The 22,911-nt window shown below is 45.9% G+C and overlaps 3 protein-coding genes across 3 annotated transcripts; 1 reads left to right on the forward strand and 2 right to left on the reverse strand.

Moving 5' to 3' along the window:
- The first annotated feature begins 2,648 nt into the window (after positions 1–2,648).
- LOC124689228 (NAC domain-containing protein 83-like) lies at positions 2,649–3,557 on the forward strand. The gene has a single exon (XM_047222783.1). The coding sequence runs from the start codon at positions 2,649–2,651 to the stop codon at positions 3,555–3,557; it is 909 nt and encodes a 302-aa protein (XP_047078739.1).
- Positions 3,558–7,011: 3,454 nt separating this feature from the next.
- On the reverse strand, positions 7,012–11,039 carry LOC124685974 (probable inactive receptor kinase At2g26730). Its single transcript, XM_047219990.1, has 2 exons — positions 10,830–11,039; positions 7,012–7,756 (listed from the first exon to the last, which is right to left on the reverse strand). Exon 2 carries the CDS (start codon positions 7,728–7,730, stop codon positions 7,107–7,109), a length of 624 nt encoding a protein of 207 aa, XP_047075946.1. The 5' UTR covers positions 7,731–7,756; positions 10,830–11,039; the 3' UTR covers positions 7,012–7,106.
- Positions 11,040–21,462: 10,423 nt separating this feature from the next.
- LOC124685975 (probable inactive receptor kinase At2g26730) lies at positions 21,463–22,691 on the reverse strand. Its single transcript, XM_047219991.1, has one exon. It carries the CDS (start codon positions 22,184–22,186, stop codon positions 21,563–21,565), a length of 624 nt encoding a protein of 207 aa, XP_047075947.1. The 5' UTR covers positions 22,187–22,691; the 3' UTR covers positions 21,463–21,562.
- Positions 22,692–22,911: the final 220 nt, after the last annotated feature.

Genomic DNA, 22,911 nt, shown 5'->3' on the forward strand with positions numbered 1-22,911 from the left:
CACCATATATGTTGCTATGTAGTTTACGCATGCGGGATCTACAGATACGACCTGCAACATAGACTGCAAAATCGGTGTTCGACGAAATGACACAGCTCGATGAAATGTTTGGAACTCGCGACACTGGTGTTCGACGAAATGACACAAGTGTTCACGATGACAATGCGACACAAAAAGGTACCGGTGATACAAATCAATGAAGATCAAGGTGACGGCGAGTTGTCGACACCGACTCCCACGCCCTGATCAGAGCTGTGTCTTCCACCTTAGTGTAGTTGGCCGTGCGGATCGAGACCTTCTTCGTCGGGGCAGGAGCAGGGCTGATCAACACATCGGCAGCTTCCTCTTGAGTGATCTCCTCTGCAACTTCCTCCTCGCACCCTTCCGCGGCTTACTCCTCGTCGGACTCGGGCCTCATCTCGTAGTCCATCGTGGCCTCGTCGTACTCATCATCGCCGAGTGGCGCTGTGTCGATGTCGATCATCGCCGAGTTGAGCATGTCGACGAACGACTCGTTCGCCGCGCGGCTGCGAGGGAGAGTGTCAGCTGAAGAGGGGAAAAATTGTACCTTGCCGTGTCGTTGCCGTCGGCTGGCGGAGGAGTGGGTGCCGCTGGGCGCTGGCGCAGTCATCAAGGACGCCATCAAAGCCTTCTTCTTCTTCAACATCGGCTTCTTGGCGGCGGCCTTCTTCGGCGCGGGCTTCTTGGCGGGGACCTTCCTCACCGCGGTCCTTGGTGGGGGAGCGAGCTTGGCGGCGGATGACGACGCGAGGACATGCGTGGCCAGCCGCTTGCGCTTGGCCGCTTCCTCCACGGCGCGGGGAGCGAGCTGGGCAGCAGCGGTGGATCTAGCGGTAGGGTTCGCGGCGGCGGTCGAATCGACCTGCACATCGGAGAGGGGTACGCTCCCAGAGGTAGGGGCCGCCATGGCTGCGCTAGCAAGCCGCGGCGAGGTGGAATCCGGCGGCGGAGCGAGCTGGGCGGCGGCGGCGCGCGGGAAAAAAGGAGAGGGGGATTTTCCTTCGCGCCAACGCCTTGCACCCTATGCAGATCGATCTGCATCCGGCCGCGAAACCTACATATATGTAGGTTTGGCGAGCGCGGAAGCCGGCCCCTGGAAAAATATTTGCAGGTTTGGCCGATATGCGGGATCTGCTCGGGGTGTTTTTTTAGCCCTAAACTGCATACGGGCGGTTATTATGCAGTTTTGGCAAATATGCCGTATCTGCTAGAGATGCTCTAAATCAGCTGCTGGATAACCCCGGAAATTCTGGGCACATGACCATCGGCCAGTCACGTGCTGGTGGTGATGCGACCAAAACAATGGCGTCGCCACCATCGGCAGCTACCTCCGCCATGGAGCACGCAGCCCGGCGATGGAGCCCTAGGTAGTGTCTACTGTACCTGGGCAAAACTTGAGCCGGGCTTCGGGCTGGCCTGAAAAAGTCCAGAAGCTGAGGGATGTAATTTTTTTCCGCTTGGTACAAGAAGAAAAGAATTTTGGACAAGGATGTTAAATTTGTACTGAACTACATGAAAGAGCAAGTAGAACGAGATGTTGAGTTTTTCTTCAAACACACTATAGATGACTTAGGACATCTCCGAAATTTATCCTGGGCGGATTCACAATCTCAAATACAGTTAGCAGCAATTGAATATTGTGGGATATAAATTCTTTAGTACCTGAGATTTTTATATGGCACAATAAACTTCGCCGCTTTCCCACGAAAAGACGGCTCGTCTCACGACGTTGACAATTAATTATATAGCGTACCCTCTCTCATGCCGTCACACTATATATTCTCTGGCCGCCGCACAAGCCCACCACCTCCCCGCAATGCCTTGCCGCCTGGTACAACTTGGGTAAAGTCACCCACATGACGCCGCCTCCTCCACCGCCACCTCCACCCTGACCCGGTGCACTCTTAAGATTATGCAGTATGAAGTGAAGTTTATTTACGTTTGTAATAAATAAATTATTTGTAAAGACAAACCAGTTAATATTGCAATACATACATAAGTTCTTGTACATGTTGAATGAAAAAAATTGGAGCAACAGATACAGACGCTGCCACATGCATACATGTCTTGAATTGCGTTTCCTTTTTCACCACGTGTCTAAACAGATGTTATTCTTCGAGTTCTAGAACATGAACCGCCCTGTAACTCTCCCGGATTAATAAATTTTATTTTACCCGCAAGAATAAAAGATCTATTGAGTGTAGTATTAATCTAGCAAACGATTTACAAATTATAGTTTGAGTCCGACTCCAAGAACGGCATAAATCCGTTGTCTCACACCAGCTAGCCAGACACCAAAATTATGGAAACACCATCTCATGACTGAGACGCAACTAGAAGTAGAGCATGTACCCGGCCGGTCTTAGTTTGGTTCCGTATGTCGGTATGTGTGTCAGTGTCCGGATATGATTAGTTTCCATCTTCTAGTCGGATAGATTAGACCATATATAGCAGTGTAATCTCCAGGTCGTGATCACAAAAGTTGAAGGAAGAAACCGAGGCCAGTTACGATCCTCTTGTGATACATCGATTCGGAGAGCGTTCAGGGTTAGCTTCTCGTCCTTGGATCAGTTTGCAGCGGCTGAAGAACATCGGAGCGGTGCGGCAACAGCTGCAGCAGCCGATCCATGTCCATGGAGATGGACGACGTGTTCAAGTATAGCCGCTTCGATCCTACCCCCAAGGAGGCCGTCACCTACTACCTGCCGCGCCTCATCGCCGGCTCCTCGCTCAACGGCGCCGAGAAAGTCATCCACGAGTTCGACATCTACAGCTGCGAGCCCAAGGATCTCGCCTATCAGTACGACCCGGCGCCGCACGCCATGGATACCGGCGACCGCTTCTTCTTCACGACGTGCAAGCGCAAGAACGGGAGCAGCAACCGGAGCGCGCGCGTCGCCGGCGGCGGCACCTGGACGGGCAACAAGACCCAGAGCATCGTCCACGCGGGAGTCAAGGTCGGCGAGGTCAAGAGCCTTTCGTTCAAGAAGGAGAAGGCGTGCACCGGCTGGGTCATGGAGGAGTACCGGTGCATGCTGCCACAGGCCGTCGTCGCCGACGGAGAGAAGGTGCTGTGCAAGATTCACTTGTCTTCGTCTTCAGCGTGCGCCGCCGCCCGCCAAGAATCTGCCGCGTACTTGCTTCGTCATCGTCAAGAAGCAGCAGGGCTGCCCGTGCCAGAACCAGAAACCATCACCGTGACCACAACCGCGCAAGTACTGAAGAGGCCAGCGCCGGTTGCCGCCGACGATCTGTCGTGCTCCAAGAAATTGCGGATGGCCGCCCCCGTTCAGGCAATTGAGGAAGAGTACCAGGATTGCCCTGACTGGTTTGCGCCTCCGGCACCGTTTTCCTTGCCGGCTGAAGCTGCAGAGGACATGGACCGGTTCACTTGCACGGTGGCAGAACTTCTCGGGGAAACTGGGGAACAAGCTGAGAACAACATCGAACAGTTTACGCCACCCTTTCCCGAGCCTGCTTCCGACCGGGAAACGGAGGAGTTTGATGAATTGGAAATGCTTTTAGCTGATCTCTGATGGCGATGATGACGAAGAAGAGCGCCAGGCCAAAGAGACGGAAGAATTCAAGATGGGGATAGACAATATGTGCAATGCAGCGGCGGCCGCTCTCCACTGTCCAACCTGTTCTTATCGTATGCAAGTATAAATTGAATCTGATGTTGTAATTCTTACTGCTATGTACTATATGTATACGATGATGTTGAGTGTTCATGCAAACTGAAACTACAGGTGTGTGCTTACTATAGTGATCTATATTTCTGAACCTTAGCCCTAGGGCACTTTTTTTTGCTCGATTCCAGGTCCTTACTTTCTATGTTTCTGGCTCGGGTATTCTGATATGGTAAGCATGCATGATAACTGCACAGGAATTTACATGGTCGGATGCTTCATGTACTACATTGGACGGCAGTTTGTATGCCAGTTGATAAAAATCACTTGTACTCCCTCCGGCTCAAAATGTAAGACGTCTAATTAAGGATCGGTCAAAAGTCAAACTTTACTAACTTTGATCAAATATTTAGAAAAATATATTTACATCTACAATATCGAATGAACATATTAATTTTTTTATGTTGAATCTATTCATGTTGATTCAGTATTGTAAATGTTTATATTTTTATGTATAAACTTGGTCAAACTTAAAAAAACTTTGACTTTTGACTAATCGACGGCTTACATTTTGGGACGGAGGGAGTACGCTAATGTGTAAACACACTTCTTTCTATCTATCTTAATGACATGACATGCAATCTTGCATGTTCTTGAAAATAAAATCACTGATGTTAGTCCATCACTCGTACAAAACATGCTTTCACGCACGGTTGAAATGGTATGTCACACACGGATCACCGAATCATCGCTATGGGAAGGTGGGTAATGTGCCTCTAGAGCCACACGGTTTATTTAACTGTGTGCCAAGGGGTCTACTTTTGAAAACGTTTATTTTATAGAAATCTTCTAGGATGAGGAGGTCTAGCATAAACATTTTGCAATACTCGAACGTCAATGGATTTCAAGATCGCAAACAAAAGATGTTGTACTAGGTCACTGGGTGTATGTGTTCAGGAAAAGGATCTATATCCTCTGAAGGCTCCGGTCGCTCATGGCCCCTACCTCTGTTAGCACCACATGTCCCTTTTTTTACGAGCGAAACAGACATATCGGTCATGGAGGACACCACGAAGGCGCTTTTGCGGGATGCCACCATGGAGGAAGAAGTGTGGCTTCATGGGGTCCGGACATGGTTCTGCGACGGCGGCACCATTTGCAAGTGCTAGTCCGGTGTTGTACTACTATCGGTTACGGAAGGTGCTGCAAATAGTGTCGGTTGGTGCTTCAACTGGCTACATGGGTTGCTGCGAGCCAGCGCCGATGGCCAATGCTGCCAATGGTCATCGGTGGTGCTGCAAACGGTTAGTGGGGGTGCTTCAGAACCCCCCGAGATGGGTTCTGTGATGGCGGCCGCGACGGAACTTTTCGTGGATGGAGGCTCGGGTATCGAGGGTTTTCCCGAGATCGTGAATAAATAGGCGGAGGGGCGATGTCGGTGGAGGCCAGGGTGGCCCACACCACCCCTAGGCACGGGCTAGGGCTAGGTCGCGCCTAGGGCAGGTGTGGCCATCCTGCTGCCCCCCTTGACTCCCCTCTGGATTCTGTCATCGCTACGGTAAAATATTGACTTCGGCTTTTGTCTCGTCCAATTCCGAGAATATTTTCTGTACAACTTTTCTGAAATACAAAAACAGCAGAAAACAGGGAACTAGCACTGTGGCATCTTGTTAATAGGTTAGTGCCGGAAATCGTATAAAAGTGCAACGAAGTATGAGCAAAACATATATGAATTGGTGTAAAACAAGCATGAAGCTTCAAAAATTATAGATATGTTTGAGACGTATCAATGGCAGAGGCGCGACATTGGGCGCTGGCGGCGAGAGGGGATTTGGGGGAGGAAGATGATGCATCGGTGGAGAGGCCAATCGGCATAATCAACCAAGAGAACCACCTTACGGAGTACGTACATCCCAGAACCAACTGCGACCACACACAACGCGTCGCAATCCTCGCTGCGGGGCCCGCGAAAGAGACCTGCGGATCAACCACAAACGCTCCCACCCGTGGGAGCTTAGAGCTCTTTAGGCATAGAAAAATATTAGCCATATTGGGTAAACCGACATATAGTATGTAACCGACCCGGGTTTGGACTCTGAAACCTAGCCCACTATATAAGGTCTAGGAGGAGCCACCGGGGAGGCCATCCAGAACCCTTATCATACGACACACAATTGTAAACCCTAGAATCTATACAATCTCGGTGACTTATTAGTTTCCAACTAATATTCGTCGGATACCTCATTTGTCTGACAAGTCGACGAAACCACTAGCATGCTCTTTTTCCTAAAACCCAAGTCCATACCTATGGGCATTGCCTAATGTCCTACCTACTCGCTCCATTTGCGGGATGGAAGAGGAGTCGGGATACCACGCAACCATAAAATGTACGAAGGCGTTGGCTGTGAGACAAGGTTTAAATGAGATTTGGGAGTTTCCGCCTAAAACTAAACTAGCATATATAGGGCATGATTGGGTGCTTGTTTTGCTACATAGCTTAAATCATGACTTCAGAAACAAGATGAGTTTATTTGGTGGAGGGCATGGCATATCATAGAAGATATATAATTTTACACAAAGGTGATTCATCCATTGATATCTCTATCAGTTTTCTTTAGAATTATCCAAGTACTTTTCAGGGATTAGCATCTGGAAAAGGCAATGTTGATAGGATAGGCAAAGCACCTATAAATTTAGTTGGTGTGCAGAAGCAACAAGCTAAGCATGAAGGAAAAAGGGACAACGAGAAAACCTCTCCAAGGATGGCTGAAGTGTAATGTTGATGCTAGTTACCGAGAGGACGAAAAAAAGGAGCATGGGGTGTTGTACTTCGTGACCATTATGGTCAAGTAGTGTGCTCGGCCTTGGGTGTCATTGCCCAGTGTAACGCTGCTTCGATGTGAGAAGGCATTGGCTGTTTAAATGGCCTTAAAATGACATTGAAAATTTATCAGTAGACCTAATCATTGAAACAAAATGCATGTCAATTGTGAAAGTTTCAAAGACGAAAGTTAAGATAGGTCTGACCTTAGCATGATTGCGAAGGAATTCAAGCTTAAAAAGGCCCTTGATTGTCAAGTTTTCCTAGTGAATACCGACAGAAGTTGCAACAAGATTGCTCATGAGCTATGTCACTAGTGCGGTCTCGTCCTGCCCATCAAGATCGGCTTGGAAAGATTGTAACAAAAGCTGTGTTTTTTTTTAAATTAATACAAAACCACTTAAAACCACTTTTTCAAACAAAAAAATGCTTACATTTGCATTCACCGGAGGAAGTGATTAGCCATACCGGATAAGACAATGAAGGTGTAGCGTTATCTGATCTGATCGAAAAAAAAAGACCCCTATGCTCAGGTGCATTTTACCATGACATTCTTTTGCGAATGCATTCAGTACATTTGTTGTGCTGTGCTGCCTTCATTACATCGTGCATGTGTTTATGTCCCGGTAAATGAGTCACGGTGACGCATCGGTCGGCGTGCCCCACGACCCCTCCTCCTCCGTCGTGGCCCGCCCGTGCCGACCTCCGCCGATCTCCTCGACCCTCTTCAGTACCTCCGTCGCCTCCGGCCGCGCATCAGGTGAGGTCCCTGCGCACGCCATGGCCACCTGCAGCAGCGCCACCATCTCCTCCTCCGTGCCGCCTCCCAGCCGCACTAGCTCCTGGTCGAACACCTCCGCCGTCCACTCCTCCCGCACCACCGACTGCACCCACCGAGGCAGGTCCAACGCCGCGCCCCCGCCCTCCATGCCGGCCGTCCCCGAAGCTGGGCACTTGCCCGTGAGGATCTCGAGGAAGAGCACCCCAAGGGAGTACACGTCCGAGCTGAACGTCGGCCGGCGCGGGTCCACCAGCTCCGGCGCGTGGTATCCGCCGGCACGCGCGGACGGCGGCAGCGGGGCGAAGAGGTGCTGCAGGGAGTAGTCGGAGAGCGCGGCGGCGTTGTCAGGGTCGCCGCCGTGCCGGAGCAACAGGTTTGAGGACTTGATGTTGCCGTGGACAAGGCCGTGCGCCGCGTGAAGATGCGCCATCCCACGCGCCGCGCACAGCGCTGCCCGCGCGCGCGTGTCCCAGTCCATCGGCGTTTGCCCGGATCCTCGGCTGCCTGCAGGTGGAAAGTGATATTTTCAGCTAGTGTAAACTGCCAACTACTCCAATGGTGATGCAACAGTAACATAAAACACAGGATCGAATTGCTAGTTTTCGGTAGAATGAGAATTAACCTAGTGTTGGGAACTGCAATGTCGGATTTGCATCGTGATTTGTGCACTTAAGTAGTAAGTTGGGCTGAAGCTCAGAATTCTTTCAGTTGCAATTAGGGATGCAACAAAAAAATATCGTTACAAGTGAAGTTGCAATTCCGAAAAATAACTTCAAAATGTAAGATTTGCGTTGTGACCCGTAGTAATCGGTTGCACCTGAGATTTGATGACATCATTCTACTAATAACTACTTAGTTCTCGGTAGACTGTGAGTTAATCACACCCTAAAACATATGCATGAACTTGTGACCAACGGTGATGTAAAATTAGATGGGAGGACGCATTCGGTTCACCTAAGTTTGTGGTGGAGTAAACCGCAAATAATAATAATAATATTATTATTATTAATATTAATTCGTGCTACAGTTGGTCATAGGCACCATTTATTCAATGGTTTAGCGAACTTTTAGTCGAAGAGAATGACCTTATTCTTGCTTAATGCCTAGTTCATAGAGTTACACCGTGACTCGTGCTAGCATGACATTTAATTTGAGTTGCGACAGAGACAAGTTACGCATATGGCTGCAATTTAGGAAAAAACATTTGGATCATTGCACTGCTTCTTGATTCCTTCTACTCATGAGTTGTAACATGGATTACAAGTTTGCAACTGAGAAATTTTTTCTCTGGCCATTGAATTGTTTTGTGATTCTTGTTAATCATGAGAGCTGCAACTTAAATTTGATGATATCACCTAACTGTGAACTAGCTTAATTTCATTCGATCAATAATTATTCACACCCATTCTTTAACATTTGAGTGCAGACCACCACAATTTGGGTAAGAATTCAAACTTTCCCAAAAAGTACGAGGAAACCTAGAAAATCGTAAGTAGTCTCCTATATAATGTTAAAATTTAAGCCCAACCTAACTTTATGTTTGGTCGTAATTCAATAATCATGTTTGAAACTTCAAATTTGGCTAAAAATATAGACATTCAGGAGAATTTGAAAAAACTCCAAAACAAAATCTAAAATTATATACCATGTGGACTGCTGTCCTTTCAGCCCAAACCGACCAAATTAATATTTGGACAGAAGACAGTTGGTATTGTTTTCCAAAATTGCAAACTCACATTTAATCCGTCATTTTGGGTTATGCGCAAATGACTTCTCCGAACAATCATGGTTTTCATAAAATGTAACTACCTGGTAGTTATGATCAATTCTAGCCCTAGGTGTGGTGGTAGTATGCAATTTGTTGCTTCTTGTGGTGCAGCCGGTGCTTAGGGAAAAAAAAATCATGTTAAATGTATAAAGAAATGAACATCCTCACTTGGCTAGGGAGTGAATGTACTTAAGTCGATTTCTTTATAAAAAATATAACATGTACTATCTCCAATGAAGAAGGCCTTTTTTGTAAAAAGTCAAACCGTGTGAAGTTTGACCAAATTTTGTATTAACATGTACAATACAAAATCAATATCGTTAGGTATAATCTGAAATATATTTTCCTGTGATATCTATATTATGTTAAAGTTGCTCATAGTTTTTTCTAGATGTTAGATCAAAGCTTACTTAACTGAATTACCTTTTCAAAATGATATAAGTTTGATTGATCGAAGCGGATGGAGTATCATCTGTTTATCACAAAATATTTGTTCATGAGCTGAATTCTCATTCCAACTTTAGATTTTAATTATTCTATTTTTGTAGTTGTTACTAAGTTTAAACTGAACGCTTTTTGACATTGTAAATATATATTATATGTGTCTGCTAAATTATTCACAGCATTTTAATAGGTTCATAAATAGAAGACGTTTACATATTTTAAAATGAAATAAACACATAACATAATGAGTGAATCTACACACTAAAAAGAAACTAGATACTTATCAGTTGCACTGGATCGGATAGGTCACCGGTATGTCAGTGAGGTCATGTACATCCACACAGCAATCTATGCTTGTTTGGCAGGTGTATCAAACTTACGCACATAAACTAAGCCTAATTCTAAGACCTATTCTACACTAGTTATCTATGGGATAATTGGTAAGATTCAAGTCAAAATTAGGCAGCAAATTTTGACTTAATATTTTGAATTTTGTGTTTTTAATTGTTAGCTAAGTTTAGACTAGTTGTTTTTTGATATTGTAAATACATACTCTATCTCTCTGCTAAATTATTTGCAGCATTTTGATGGCTGTAATATGTACCTTTTCAAGTTAGCTTGTTGCACCACAAGCTCGGTTACACTGGGTTGGGTAGGTCCTTTGGTATGCCAGTTTTTTTCGAGAATACATGCTGAAAGTTCAGGGAATTCAGGTTGAGGGTTCGTTTCATCCTACATCTGTAAATTCAGGATCTAAATAAATATTTCTAGAACGAAGTACAACATATCTTCGTTCAGGAAGAGTAGAGTTGTTCGGCAGGTGCATGTATCGAACATACCTACGCGAAAAAAGCCCAAGTCTATACACCTACACTACACTAGTGATCTACGGAATAATTGAGAAGATTCAGGTCAAAATTAGGCAGCAAACTGCAACAGTATAATTCTCTTTCTTTTTTCGTGGCACTGAACTGATTGCAGAACAGACAATACGTTGAGATCAATCAAAGAACATGACTAGGCGGCCACAGGATGCCATCACGGATGGATAACCAATGGCACAGCCGAGCCACCGGTTGATCATCTCTTATTCCCTTTGAATGTTTTGGAATTACGTAACTTTCAACAACGTACGCTAGCCAAATGGAATCGCCTTTGCTACCTCCGAATCATTTTCCTACTTACGATATTTCAGAACCTACAAAAATGACGGAACCATCGCCGTCGTCTTGTCCCTTGCACTGATTGAATATTTGGACAGCGCTGTGACTGAATTCTACTACACCTTGACCGGAGTTTAGTTCATTTTTCAAGTGCAATAATACAACTGTCACTGACTGAGACTGAGAGTAGAAGGTAACTGACCGTGGAGCGCCGCGGCGAGGCTGCCGGCGGGGAGGTAGTCGGCGACGAGGAGCTTCTCGTCCTTGGAGAAGTAGTAGGCGCGGACGGGGAGCAGGTTGCGGTGCTCCACCCGCCCTAGCGCCTCCAGGGCGGACGCGAACTCCCGCCGCGCCGCCACCACGTCCTTGAGCCGCTTCACCACCACCGTCGCCCCGTCCTCCAGCACCGCCCTGTACGTCGACCCGACCGACGGATGGAGTTCCAGCGCGCCACCCTCGTCCCTTGGGCTTTGGTTCGCGTCGGGTCGCGTCGCATTTACTGGAGCCACGCGCGCTGGCAGGCGACCGCGCGCGTATTTGAAACGTTACTTCCGGGGCCCTGATTTGCATTTGAACCTGCTCATCTGATATGTGAGATAAAAGCAGTATTTGGGTATCTTCGCCCTGCTCTGAGTTGCAATTGAAGCTGCTCGTTTGATGTATATACTCATTCTATGCCTAACTGATATATGTAGTTTCCTTGTTTGTAAATGTATTGAAAAGAACGGTATAATTCTTTGTACATGTACAAAAACGAAGAGTATAATAATATTTCTAAAGTGCCACTATATATCTGCCAAATAATCATGTCATATTGATCTGGTTGAACGGTGCCATGAAGCAAAGAAAGGAGGAGCCTCCTCGAATTCACGCCTTGTTTTTAATTTTCTCCTGATAACTGTGCAAGATAGTTAAGATGTACCCCTTGGAAAGACCAAAAGCTGGGAGAACAAGAAGTTAGGATGATAATATGTAGGTGCATGCAAATTAAGAGAGGAGAAATAACCTCCGTGATGTTTGCACTTTCCACGAACGAGTTAATTGAATCCGCTGTTAGCTCCCATCTTCCATCCGATGGTCAAGGAAAGAGCGATCCGTGTGATATCTATCCGGGCCAATCATTGAGTCTCTGATAGAGGAAATACACATCGTTTCACCAGATAGACCTCTGTTCTCTCACCCATGTCTTCTTTCCGTCATCCATGCCTCCTCTATAAGTATAAGGCCATCGCTAGAAGCCGCGTGCAGGATGCGTGTGTGACTTAGACTTTGACTTTTACTTGTCGAGGAGAGGAGAGGAGAGCGAGTGCCATTGCCGGCCGGTTCTGTGAGCGTAGTGGTGTCGGTGGAAGCGACGAGACGAGGGCACTCCGACAAGACAGGTATTTCTTCTTACTTCCTTGGTCGCTATTATTTCATAGCGCGCGTCGCCCTGGCCGGATGAGTGGATCTTGATTCTGGTGTCTTGTGTTGTTCCCTCAGTGTCTTGGGACGGATGGATGTGGTGCTGGCATGGACGTACGAGCGGGAGGCAGTCCGGCCATGTAGTGGGACGCCGAATGGATGGCTGGCAAGGCCGAGAGGTACGTCGGCCCTCTATCGTTCTCTGCCTTGGCACCATATCAGGTATGTGGTTAATTAGTTGTTTTTTTGGTGGAGAATGGGCAATACAACGTGCGGGAAGAAGGGACCCTTTTATCTAGTAGTGCTATCAAGTTTATGTACTAGTGTGAATCTGATAAGTACGGATTTGTTTCAGATTGGTATAAATATGTTATGGCGTTACGATATTAGAAGAGCTCTGAATAGGGGAGTAGAGGCTTATCCCTAATTCTGCATACAAAAAGGGCATCCGTCAGTATTGGAAACCTAAAAATATGAAGTAATAAAGGCATAAGTTGTGTTGATTCAAAAAGGTATTTCTCATTCTGAGAAACTGAAAACTATTGTGGTTTATTGGTTCACTATATCCTTATACTCTTATTTAGATTCATTAGCATTTTTCCTCATTGAAAAATACATTGAATATGCTTCCACTTCCATTACCTGTTATTTACAGCGGTACGTGGCTCCTCAGAGGTAACGGGTAGATAATGCTTTCTGGCACAGTTAAAAGATTACTGTATCTATCTACATTCGTCCTGCAACTCAAGAAAGTTAGAGATTGAGCGTCAGAGAACAATATAAGAAAATATGTTACTTTCCCAATTAGAAAGGGTGTGCCAGAAGAATACATCGATCAAGGAAGCAAGCTAGTCCATGCCAGATTTCACTCTCTCGTTTTGGTACCAGACTTGCTCATGAGCTAGCGAAATTTGGTAGCTGTGAGTTTCAACCATGCAGAAGTTTTTATTTATTAATTCAACCTCTTGCAGCTAAAGATCCATTTGTATTGTTGTACATTCACGCAATACAAAATACTCTACACTCTACAGGGATACTCTTTATTCTTGATCCCTACTTTTGCGCAAGCATTTTAAGTGCAAGAGATAGATATAAGCAACAAGGCATTGTATGATATATTTTCTTGCCTTCTCCTGCTGACGTGGAAGGCTGCTTTCTCTAGCAGGCTTTGCTGGAGCGCGAGTATGAAGAGGAAGAAAATACAGAGTTTCCTACACAGTTTCGGCAAGACGCACGAATTAACGGAAGGACACACTAAAGGTGGGATGCAGAATTAATGCAAGACGCACATTGGTCGCACGAGTCCTGAAATAAGGAAAACCGAGGAGGTGCGCCCATGATTATTACTTTGGTTGACTACTAGGATTTTGTAGCGTTAATTAACTGAGCAGTTGTTGATCACCTCACGGCTGCAACTATGGGGAGGGCTTGTTTTGACGCCATGTCACCAATCCGTGGGATGACATATCTCATCCGTCCAAAGCAGCAACCAGCGGAATGAGGATAACCAATGGATTCTAATGCAAGCATAGTCCTCTCAGTTCTGCAGCTCTCTTCCCTCCAAAGGGAGACTATAAATAAAAGTCATGGCGAAAACCGCGGGCGGCAGCGCGTGCCGTGACTTATGACTTGACTCAGAAAGAACTGAACATGGACAGAAAAGATGGCTCAAATTGATCAAAGATTATGTTTCTGGCTCGGGTATTCTGATATGGTAAGCATGCATGATAACTGCACAGGAATTTACATGGTCGGATGCTTCATGTGTACGTTACTTCCAGGTCTTGGATTTGCATTGGATCTGTGAGATAAAAGCAGTATTTGGATCTGTACGACTAGGCTCTAATTTGCACTTGAAGACGTTTATACCATTCCGTGCCTAATTGTTACATGTATTTTCCTTGCTTGGAAATGTACTGAAAAGGAGACTATATTCTTTGTAAATGTAGAAAAACGAAAAGTACAATAATATTTGTAAAGTGACTCAGTGCCACTATATATCTGCCAAATAGCCATGCCATACTTATCTCTGGTTGAACGTGCAATGGGGCGGCCCTAGCTGGCGCTCGACCGCCAAGATTTTATTGAGCGATCGGTTTCCGACAGCTTAATTAGTGAAAATCTGTGGCAATAACTAGAAGGCATGCAAGGGATGGACCACCTTTTCTTCTCTCTCCTCGCGTCACATGCATTCCTAATTAGCGTGGCTAATCACCGCATGCAAATTTAGGGTCACCCATCGAATATATGTAGCATAAACCACTGTTTAAAATGATTTATCTTTCAAACGACAACTCCAAATTAAGATCTGCTTTCACCAATAAATTGAGGGAAAGTTCTGCATGCAAGCACAAATAGACGAATCTGCTGATGTCAGCGGAATCTTTTCCAAATTTCAAAATTCAAAATGTTTTAACTTTCAAACGACAACTCCAAATTAAGATCCGCTTTCACCAATAAATCCGTCTCGACGAGATCTTCAAAACTAGCACCCATGTTAATATGTTTCGAGAAACTTTTTTACAGCTAAAAGTTATCAAGCTCTCTATTTGAATAATCAACCCTTCCATACTTGAGTGATCAACGGTAAATGTATAAAATTATCAACCCGGTGCAGGTATTGAGTGAAAGTTCACATGCATGCATAAAAAGACGAATCTGCTGATGTCAGTGGAATCTTTTCCAAATTTGAAAATTCAAAACGTTTTAACTTTCAAACGACAACTCCAAATTAAGATCCGCTTTCACCAATAAATCCGTCTCGACGAGATCTTCAAAACTAGCACCCATGTTGATATGTTTCAAGAAACTTTTTTCGGCTAAAAGTTATCAAGCCTCTCTATTTGAATAATCAACCCTCCGTACTTGAGTGATCAACGGTAAATGTATAAAATTATCAACCCAGTGCAAGGTATTGAGATGAAAGTTACGCATGCATGCACAAAAAGACGAATCTGCTGATGTCAGTGGAATCTTTTCCAAATTTGAAAATTCAAAACGTTTTAACTTTCAAACGACAACTCCAAATTAAGATCCGCTTTCACCAATAAATCCGTCTCGACGAGATCTTCAAAACTAGCACCCATGTTGATATGTTTCGAGAAACTTTTTTTTCGAGCTAAAAGTTATCAAGCCTCTCTGTTTTGAATAATCAACCCCTCCGTACTTGAGTGATCAACGGTAAATGTATAAAATTATCAACCCCAAAGTTAATTTTATTTTAAACATTTTAGTGAATATTTTTTAGTTTAGAAGCTATCAACCCGATGTCCTGTTATTTATCAACAGTAAATATAATAACTACCAACCCTAAAAATCTAACTTCATTTCGAATATTTTGGCGACTCTTTTTAGTTTACAAGTTATCAAACCGGTGCTCCGTTATTTATCAATGGTAATTATAAAAAAACTACCAACCCAAAAAAGTATTTCATTTAGAATATTTTAGCGAATATTTTTTATTTTACAAGCTATCAACCCGGTGCCTCGTTATTTATCAACTGTAAAAATAAATAAATAATAACCCTAAAAAGTATTTCATTTAGAATATTTTAGCGACTCTCTTTTAGTTTACAAGCAATCAACCCGGTGACCCGCTATTTATCAATGGTAAATATAAATAAATATCAACCCTAAATTTTTATTTAATGAATATCAACCCAAAATAAATATGAACCCTAAATATAAATAAATATCAACCCTAAATATAAATAAATATCAACCCTAAATATAAATAAATATCAACCCAAAATATGTAGCGACTCTTTTTTTTGTTTACAAGTTATCAACCCGGTGCCCCTTTATTTATCAACGGTAAATATAAATACCTAGCAACCCTAAAAAGTAAATTTTATTTAGAAATTTTAGCAACTTTTGTTAGCTTACAACTTAAAAAACAGTACTTAATTTGAGTAGCAAGTGGTAGTTCATTTGAGTTGCAAGTGGATCTTCCCACCCGTTATTTTCCCCCTTAAAAACCACTGGCCCAAAAAAGGGAATTAAAAAAATTAATCCAAAAAACATGAATTACCGTACGAAATAACAATATAAAGGGAATTGCAAAAAAAGAGAATTATCAAAAGGGAATTGCAAATAAAGAGAATTGAAAGTATGCGTCGTGCTGAAAAAAAAAGCGAGATGCTCTGTGCATGCATGCAGCAACTTGTGAGAGCTAGTCTCGTCTTTGAAAAGTTGGCTCATTAAATGCAAAGCTATGAGATACTTTATGCATGTATGCAGTGTGAACGCTCTTGGTTGTATGCAACTTGCAAGTGGGAACGTGAGCTGTTAGTGTGAACATAAAGCTGCATGTGAACGTAATTAAACACTACAAGACAAAAAGGAAATTAATTTCGGGCATGGCGCGAGCGCTGCCGCGCCAAGGAAAGTGATCGCTCCAGCGATCGATTGCCAGGAAGGGGATTTGCGTGCAATGCCATGAAGCAAATAGAGTAGGAGCCTCCTCGAATTCACACCTTGTTGTTTTAATTTTCTCCTAAGATGTACTCCTTGGGAAGACTGAAAGGCGCGGCACAAGAAGCTAGGCTGATATGTAGGTGCATGCAAATTAAGGTACTCCACGCATGAGAAGTACTACTACTAAGAGAAATAATGTCGGGTACCTTTTTTCATACATGCACGAGAAGTACTGATACCGATATTTGCTCCCCTTTTTCATCGGACGGTCAAAGAAAGAGCAATCCGCATGACATCTATCAGCCAATCATGGATTCCTGGGTATCTATCGTTTCCACGGATCGAACTCTCTGTTTCCTCACCCATGCCTCCCCTGTCTCAGCTATAAGTACAACGTCATTGCCAAAACCGTGTGCGGGGTGTTCGACGAAATGACACAGCTCGATGAAATGTTTGGAACTCGCGACACTGGTGTTCGACGAAATGACACAGGTGTTCACGATGACAATGCGACACAAAAAGGTACCGGTGATACAAATCAATGAAGATCAAGGTGACGGCGAGTTGTCGACACCGACTCCCATGCCCTGATCAGAGCTGTGTCTTCCACCTTAGTGTAGTTGGCCGTGCGGATCGAGACCTTCTTCGTCGGGGCAGGGGCAGGGCTGATCAACACATCGGCAGCTTCTTCTTGAGTGATCTCCTCTGCAACTTCCTCCTCGCACCCTTCCGCGGCTTACTCCTCGTCGGACTCGGGCCTCATCTCGTAGTCCATCGCGGCCTCGTCGTACTCATCATTGCCGAGTGGCGCTGTGTTGATGTCGATCGTCGCCGAGTTGAGCATGTCGACGAACGACTCGTTCGCCGCGCGGCTGCGAGGGAGAGTGTCAGCTGCCGCGTATTCACCGCCGCCGGCAAGTTGAAGAGGGAAAAATTGTACCTTGCCGTGTCGTTGCCGTCGGCTGGCGGAGGAGTGGGTACCGCTGGGCGCTGGCGCAGTCATCAAGGCCGCCATCAAAGCCTTCTTCTTCTTCAGCGGCGGCTTCTTGGCGGCGGCCTTCTTTGGCGCGGGCTTCTTGGCGGGGACCTTCCTCACCGCGGTCCTTGGTGGGGGAGCGAGCTTGGCGGCGGATGACGACGCGAGGACATGCGTGGCCAGCCGCTTGCGCTTGGCCGCTTCCTCCACGGCGCGGGGAGCGAGCTGGGCGGCGGCGGTGGATCTAGCGGTAGGGTTCGCGGCGGCGGTCAAATCGACCTGCACATCGGAGAGGGGTACGCTCCCAGAGGTAGGGGCCGCCATGGCTGCGCTAGCAAGCCGCGGCGAGGTGGAATCCGGCGGCGGAGCGAGCTGGGCGGCGGCGGCGCGCGGGAAGAAAGGAGAGGGGGATTTTCCTTCGCGCCAACGCCTTGCACGCTATGCAGATCGATCTGCATCCGGCCGCGAAACCTACATATATGTAGGTTTGCCGAGCGCGGAAGCCGGCTCCTGGAAAAATATTTGCAGGTTTGGCCGATATGCGGGATCTGCTCGGGGTGTTTTTTTTAGCCCTAAACTGCATACGGGCGGTTATTATACAGTTTTGGCAAATATGCCGTATCTGCTAGAGATGCTCTAAATCAGCTGCTGGATGACCCCGGAAATTCTGGGCACATGACCATCGGCCAGTCACGTGCTGGTGGTGAGGCGACCAAAACAATGGCGTCGCCACCATCGACAGCTACCTCCGCCATGGAGCACGCGGCCCGGCGATGGAGCCCTAGGTAGTGTGTACTGTACCTGGGCAAAACTTAAGCCGGGCTTCGGGCTGGCCTGAAAAAGTCCAGAAGCTGAGGGATGTAATTTTTTTCCGCTTGGTACAAGAAGAAAAGAATTTTGGACAAGGATAACTGCACAGGAATTTACATGGTCGGATGCTTCATGTGTACGTACTACATTGGACGGCAGTTTGTATGCCAGTTGATAAAAATCACTTGTACTCCCTCCGTCTCAAAATGTAAGACGTCTAATTAAGGATCGGTCAAAAGTCGAACTTTACTAACTTTGATCAAATATTTAGAAAAATATATTTACATCTACAATATCGAATGAACATATTAATTTTTTTTATGTTGAATCTATTCATGTTGATTCAGTATTGTAAATGTTTATATTTTTATGTATAAACTTGGTCAAACTTAAAAAACTTTGACTTTTGACTAATTGACGGCTTACATTTTGGGACGGAGGGAGTACGCTAATGTGTAAACACACTTCTTTCTATCTATCTTAATGACATGACATGCAATCTTGCATGTTCTTGAAAATAAAATCACTGATGTTAGTCCATCACTCGTACAAAACATGCTTTCACGCACGGTTGAAATGGTATGTCACACACGGATCACCGAACCATCGCTATGGGAAGGTGGGTAATGTGCCTCTAGAGCCACACGGTTTATTTAACCGTGTGCCAAGGGGTCTACTTTTGCAAACGTTTATTTTATAGAAATCTTCTAGGATGAGGAGGTCTAGCATAAACATTTTGCAATACTCGAACGTCAATGGATTTCAAGATCGCAAACAAAAGATGTTGTACTAGGTCAATGGGTGTATGTGTTCAGGAAAAGGATCTATATCCTCTGAAGGCTCCGGTCGCTCCTGGCCCCTACCTCTGTTAGCACCACACGTCCCTTTTTTTACGAGCGAAACAGACATATCGGTCATGGAGGACACCACGAAGGCGCTTTTGCGGGATGCCACCATGGAGGAAGAAGTGTGGCTTCATGGGGTCCGGACATGGTTCTGCGACGGCGGCACCATTTGCAAGCGCTAGTCCGGTGTTGTACTACTATCGGTTACGGAAGGTGCTGCAAATAGTGTCGGTTGGTGCTTCAACTGGCTACATGGGTTGCTGCGAGCCGGCGCCGATGGCCAATGCTGCCAATGGTCATCGGTGGTGCTGCAAACGGTTAGTGGGGGTGCTTCAGAACCCCCTGAGATGGGTTCTGTGATGGCGGCCGCGACGGAACTTTTCGTGGATGGAGGCTCGGGTATCGAGGGTTTTCCCGAGATCGTGAATAAATAGGCGGAGGGGCGATGTCGGTGGAGGCCAGGGTGGCCCACACCACCCCTAGGCACGGGCTAGGGCTAGGCCGCGCCTAGGGCAGGTGTGGCCATCCTGCTGCCCCCCTTGACTCCCCTCCGGATTCCGTCATCGCTACGGTAAAATATTGACTTCGGCTTTTGTCTCGTCCAATTCCGAGAATATTTTCTGTACAACTTTTCTGAAATACAAAAACAGCAGAAAACAGGGAACTAGCACTATGGCATCTTGTTAATAGGTTAGTGCCGGAAATCATATAAAAGTGCAACGAAGTATGAGCAAAACATATATGAATTGGTGTAAAACAAGCATGAAGCATCAAAAATTATAGATATGTTTGAGATGTATCAATGCTAGAGGCGCGACATTGGGCGCTGGCGGCGAGAGGGGATTTGGGGGAGGAAGATGATGCATCGGTGGAGAGGCCAATCGGCATAATCAACCAAGAGAACCACCTTACGGAGTACGTACATCCCAGAACCAACTGCGACCACACACAACGCGTCGCAATCCTCGCTGTGGGGCCCGCGAAAGAGACCTGCGGATCAACCACAAACGCTCCCACCCGTGGGAGCTTAGAGCTCTTTAGGCATAGAAAAATATTAGCCATATTGGGTAAACCGACATATAGTATGTAACCGACCCGGGTTTAGACTCTGACACCTAGCCCACTATATAAGGTCTAGGAGGAGCCACCGGGGAGGCCATCCAGAACCCTTATCATACGACACACAATTGTAAACCCTAGAATCTATACAATCTCGGTGACTTATTAGTTTCCAATTAATATTCATCGGATACCTCATTTGTCTGACAAGTCGACGGAACCACTAGCATGCTCTTTTTCCTAAAACCCAAGTCCATACCTATGGGCATTGCCTAATGTCCTACCTACTCGCTCCATTTGCGGGATGGAAGAGGAGTCGGGATACCACGCAACCATGAAATGTACGAAGGTGTTGGCTGTGAGACAAGGTTTAAATGAGATTTGGGAGTTTCCGCCTAAAACTAAACTAGCATATATAGGGCATGATTGGGTGCTTGTTTTGCTACATAGCTTAAATCATGACTTCAGAAACAAGATGAGTTTATTTGGTGGAGGGCATGGCATATCATAGAAGATATATAATTTTACACAAAGGTGATTCATCCATTGATATCTCTATCAGTTTTCTTTAGAATTATCCAAGTACTTTTCAGGGATTAGCATCTGGAAAAGGCAATGTTGATAGGAAAGGCAAAGCACCTATAAATTTAGTTGGTATGCAGAAGCAACAAGCTAAGCATGAAGGAAAAAGGGACAACGAGAAAACCTCTCCAAGGATGGCTGAAGTGTAATGTTGATGCTAGTTACCGAGAGGACGAAAAAAAGGAGCATGGGGTGTTGTACTTCGTGACCATTATGGTCAAGTAGTGTGCTCGGCCTTGGGTGTCATTGCCCAGTGTAACGCTGCTTCGATGTGAGAAGGCATTGGCTGTTTAAATGGCCTTAAAATGACATTGAAAATTTATCAGTAGACCTAATCATTGAAACAAAATGCATGTCAATTGTGAAAGTTTCAAAGACGAAAGTTAAGATAGGTCTGACCTTAGCATGATTGCGAAGGAATTCAAGCTTAAAAAGGCCCTTGATTGTCAAGTTTTCCTAGTGAATACCGACAGAAGTTGCAACAAGATTGCTCATGAGCTATGTCACTAAGTGCGGTCTCGTCCTGCCCATCAAGATCGGCTTGGAAAGATTGTAACAAAAGCTGTGTTTTTTTAAATTAATACAAAACCACTTAAAACCACTTTTTCAAACAAAAAAATGCTTACATTTGCATTCACCGGAGGAAGTGATTAGCCATACCGGATAAGACAATAAAGGTGTATCATTATCTGATCTAATCGAAAAAAAAACAGACCCCTATGCTCAGGTACGTACTTGTATGCATTTTACCATGACATGTTTTTTTGCGAATGCATTCAGTACATTTGTTGTGCTGTGCTGCCTTCATTACATTGCGCGTGTGTTTATGTCCCGGTAGATGAGTCACGGTGACGCACCAGTCGGCGTGCCCCACGACCCCTCCTCCTCCGTCGTGGCCCGCCCGTGCCGACCTCCGCCGATCTCCTCGACCCTCTTCAGCACCTCCGTCGCCTCCGGCCGCGCATCAGGTGAGGTCCCTGCGCACGCCATGGCCACCTGCAGCAGCGCCACCATCTCCTCCTCCGCGCCGCCTCCCAACCGCACCAGCTCCTGGTCGAACACCTCCGCCGTCCACTCCTCCCGCACCACCGACTGCACCCACCGAGGCAGGTCCAACGCGGCGCCACCGCCGTCGACGCCGGCCGTCCCCGAAGCTGGGCACTTGCCGGTGAGGATCTCGAGGAAGAGCACCCCAAGGGAGTACACGTCCGAGCTGAACGTGGGCCGACGCGGGTCCACCAGCTCGGGCGCGTGGTATCCACCGGCACGCGCGGACGGTGGCAGCGGGGCGAAGAGGTGCTGCAGGGAGTAGTCGGAGAGCGCGGCGGCATTGTCAGGGTCGCCGCCGTGCCGGAGCAAAAGGTTTGAGGACTTGACGTTGCCATGGACAAGGCCGTGTGCCGCGTGCAGGTGCGCCATCCCACGCGCCGCGCACAGCGCCGCCCCCGCGCGCGCGTCCCAGCCCATCGGCGTTTGCCCGGATCCTCGGCTGCCTGCAGGTGGAAAGTGATATTTTCAGCTAGTGTACACTGCCAACTACTCCAATGGTGATGCAACAGTAACATAAAACACAGGGAATTGCTAGTTTTCGGTAGAATGAGAATTAACCTAGTGTTCACTAGACTGCAATGTCGGATTTGCATCGTGATATATATGTGCACTTAAGTAGTAAGTTGGGCTGAAGCTCAGAATTCTTTCAGTTGCAATTAGGGATGCAACAAAAAAATGTCGTTACAAGTGAAGTTGCAATTACGAAAAATAACTTCAAAATGTAAGATTTGCGTTGTGATCCGTAGTAATCGGTTGCACCTGAGGTTTGATGACACCATTGTACTAATAACTACTTAGTTCTCAGTAGACTGTGAGTTAATCACACCCTAAAACATATGCATGAACATGTGACCAACGGTGATGTAAAATTAGATGGGAGGACGCATTCGGTTCACCTAAGTTTGTGGTGGAGTAAACCACAAATAATAATAATAATATTATTATTATTATTAATATTAATATTAATTCATGCCACAGTTGGTCATAGGCACCATTGATTCAATGGTTTAGCTAACTTTTAGTCGAAGAGAATTACCTTAATTCATGCTTAATGCCTAGTTCATAGAATTACACTGTGACTCGTGCTAGCATGAGTTTAAATTTGAGTTGCAACAGAGACACGTTACACATATGGCTGCAAC

The sequence above is a fragment of the Lolium rigidum genome, chromosome 2 (genome assembly GCF_022539505.1).
Source record: "Lolium rigidum isolate FL_2022 chromosome 2, APGP_CSIRO_Lrig_0.1, whole genome shotgun sequence".
NCBI classification, from domain to species: Eukaryota; Viridiplantae; Streptophyta; class Magnoliopsida; order Poales; family Poaceae; genus Lolium; species Lolium rigidum.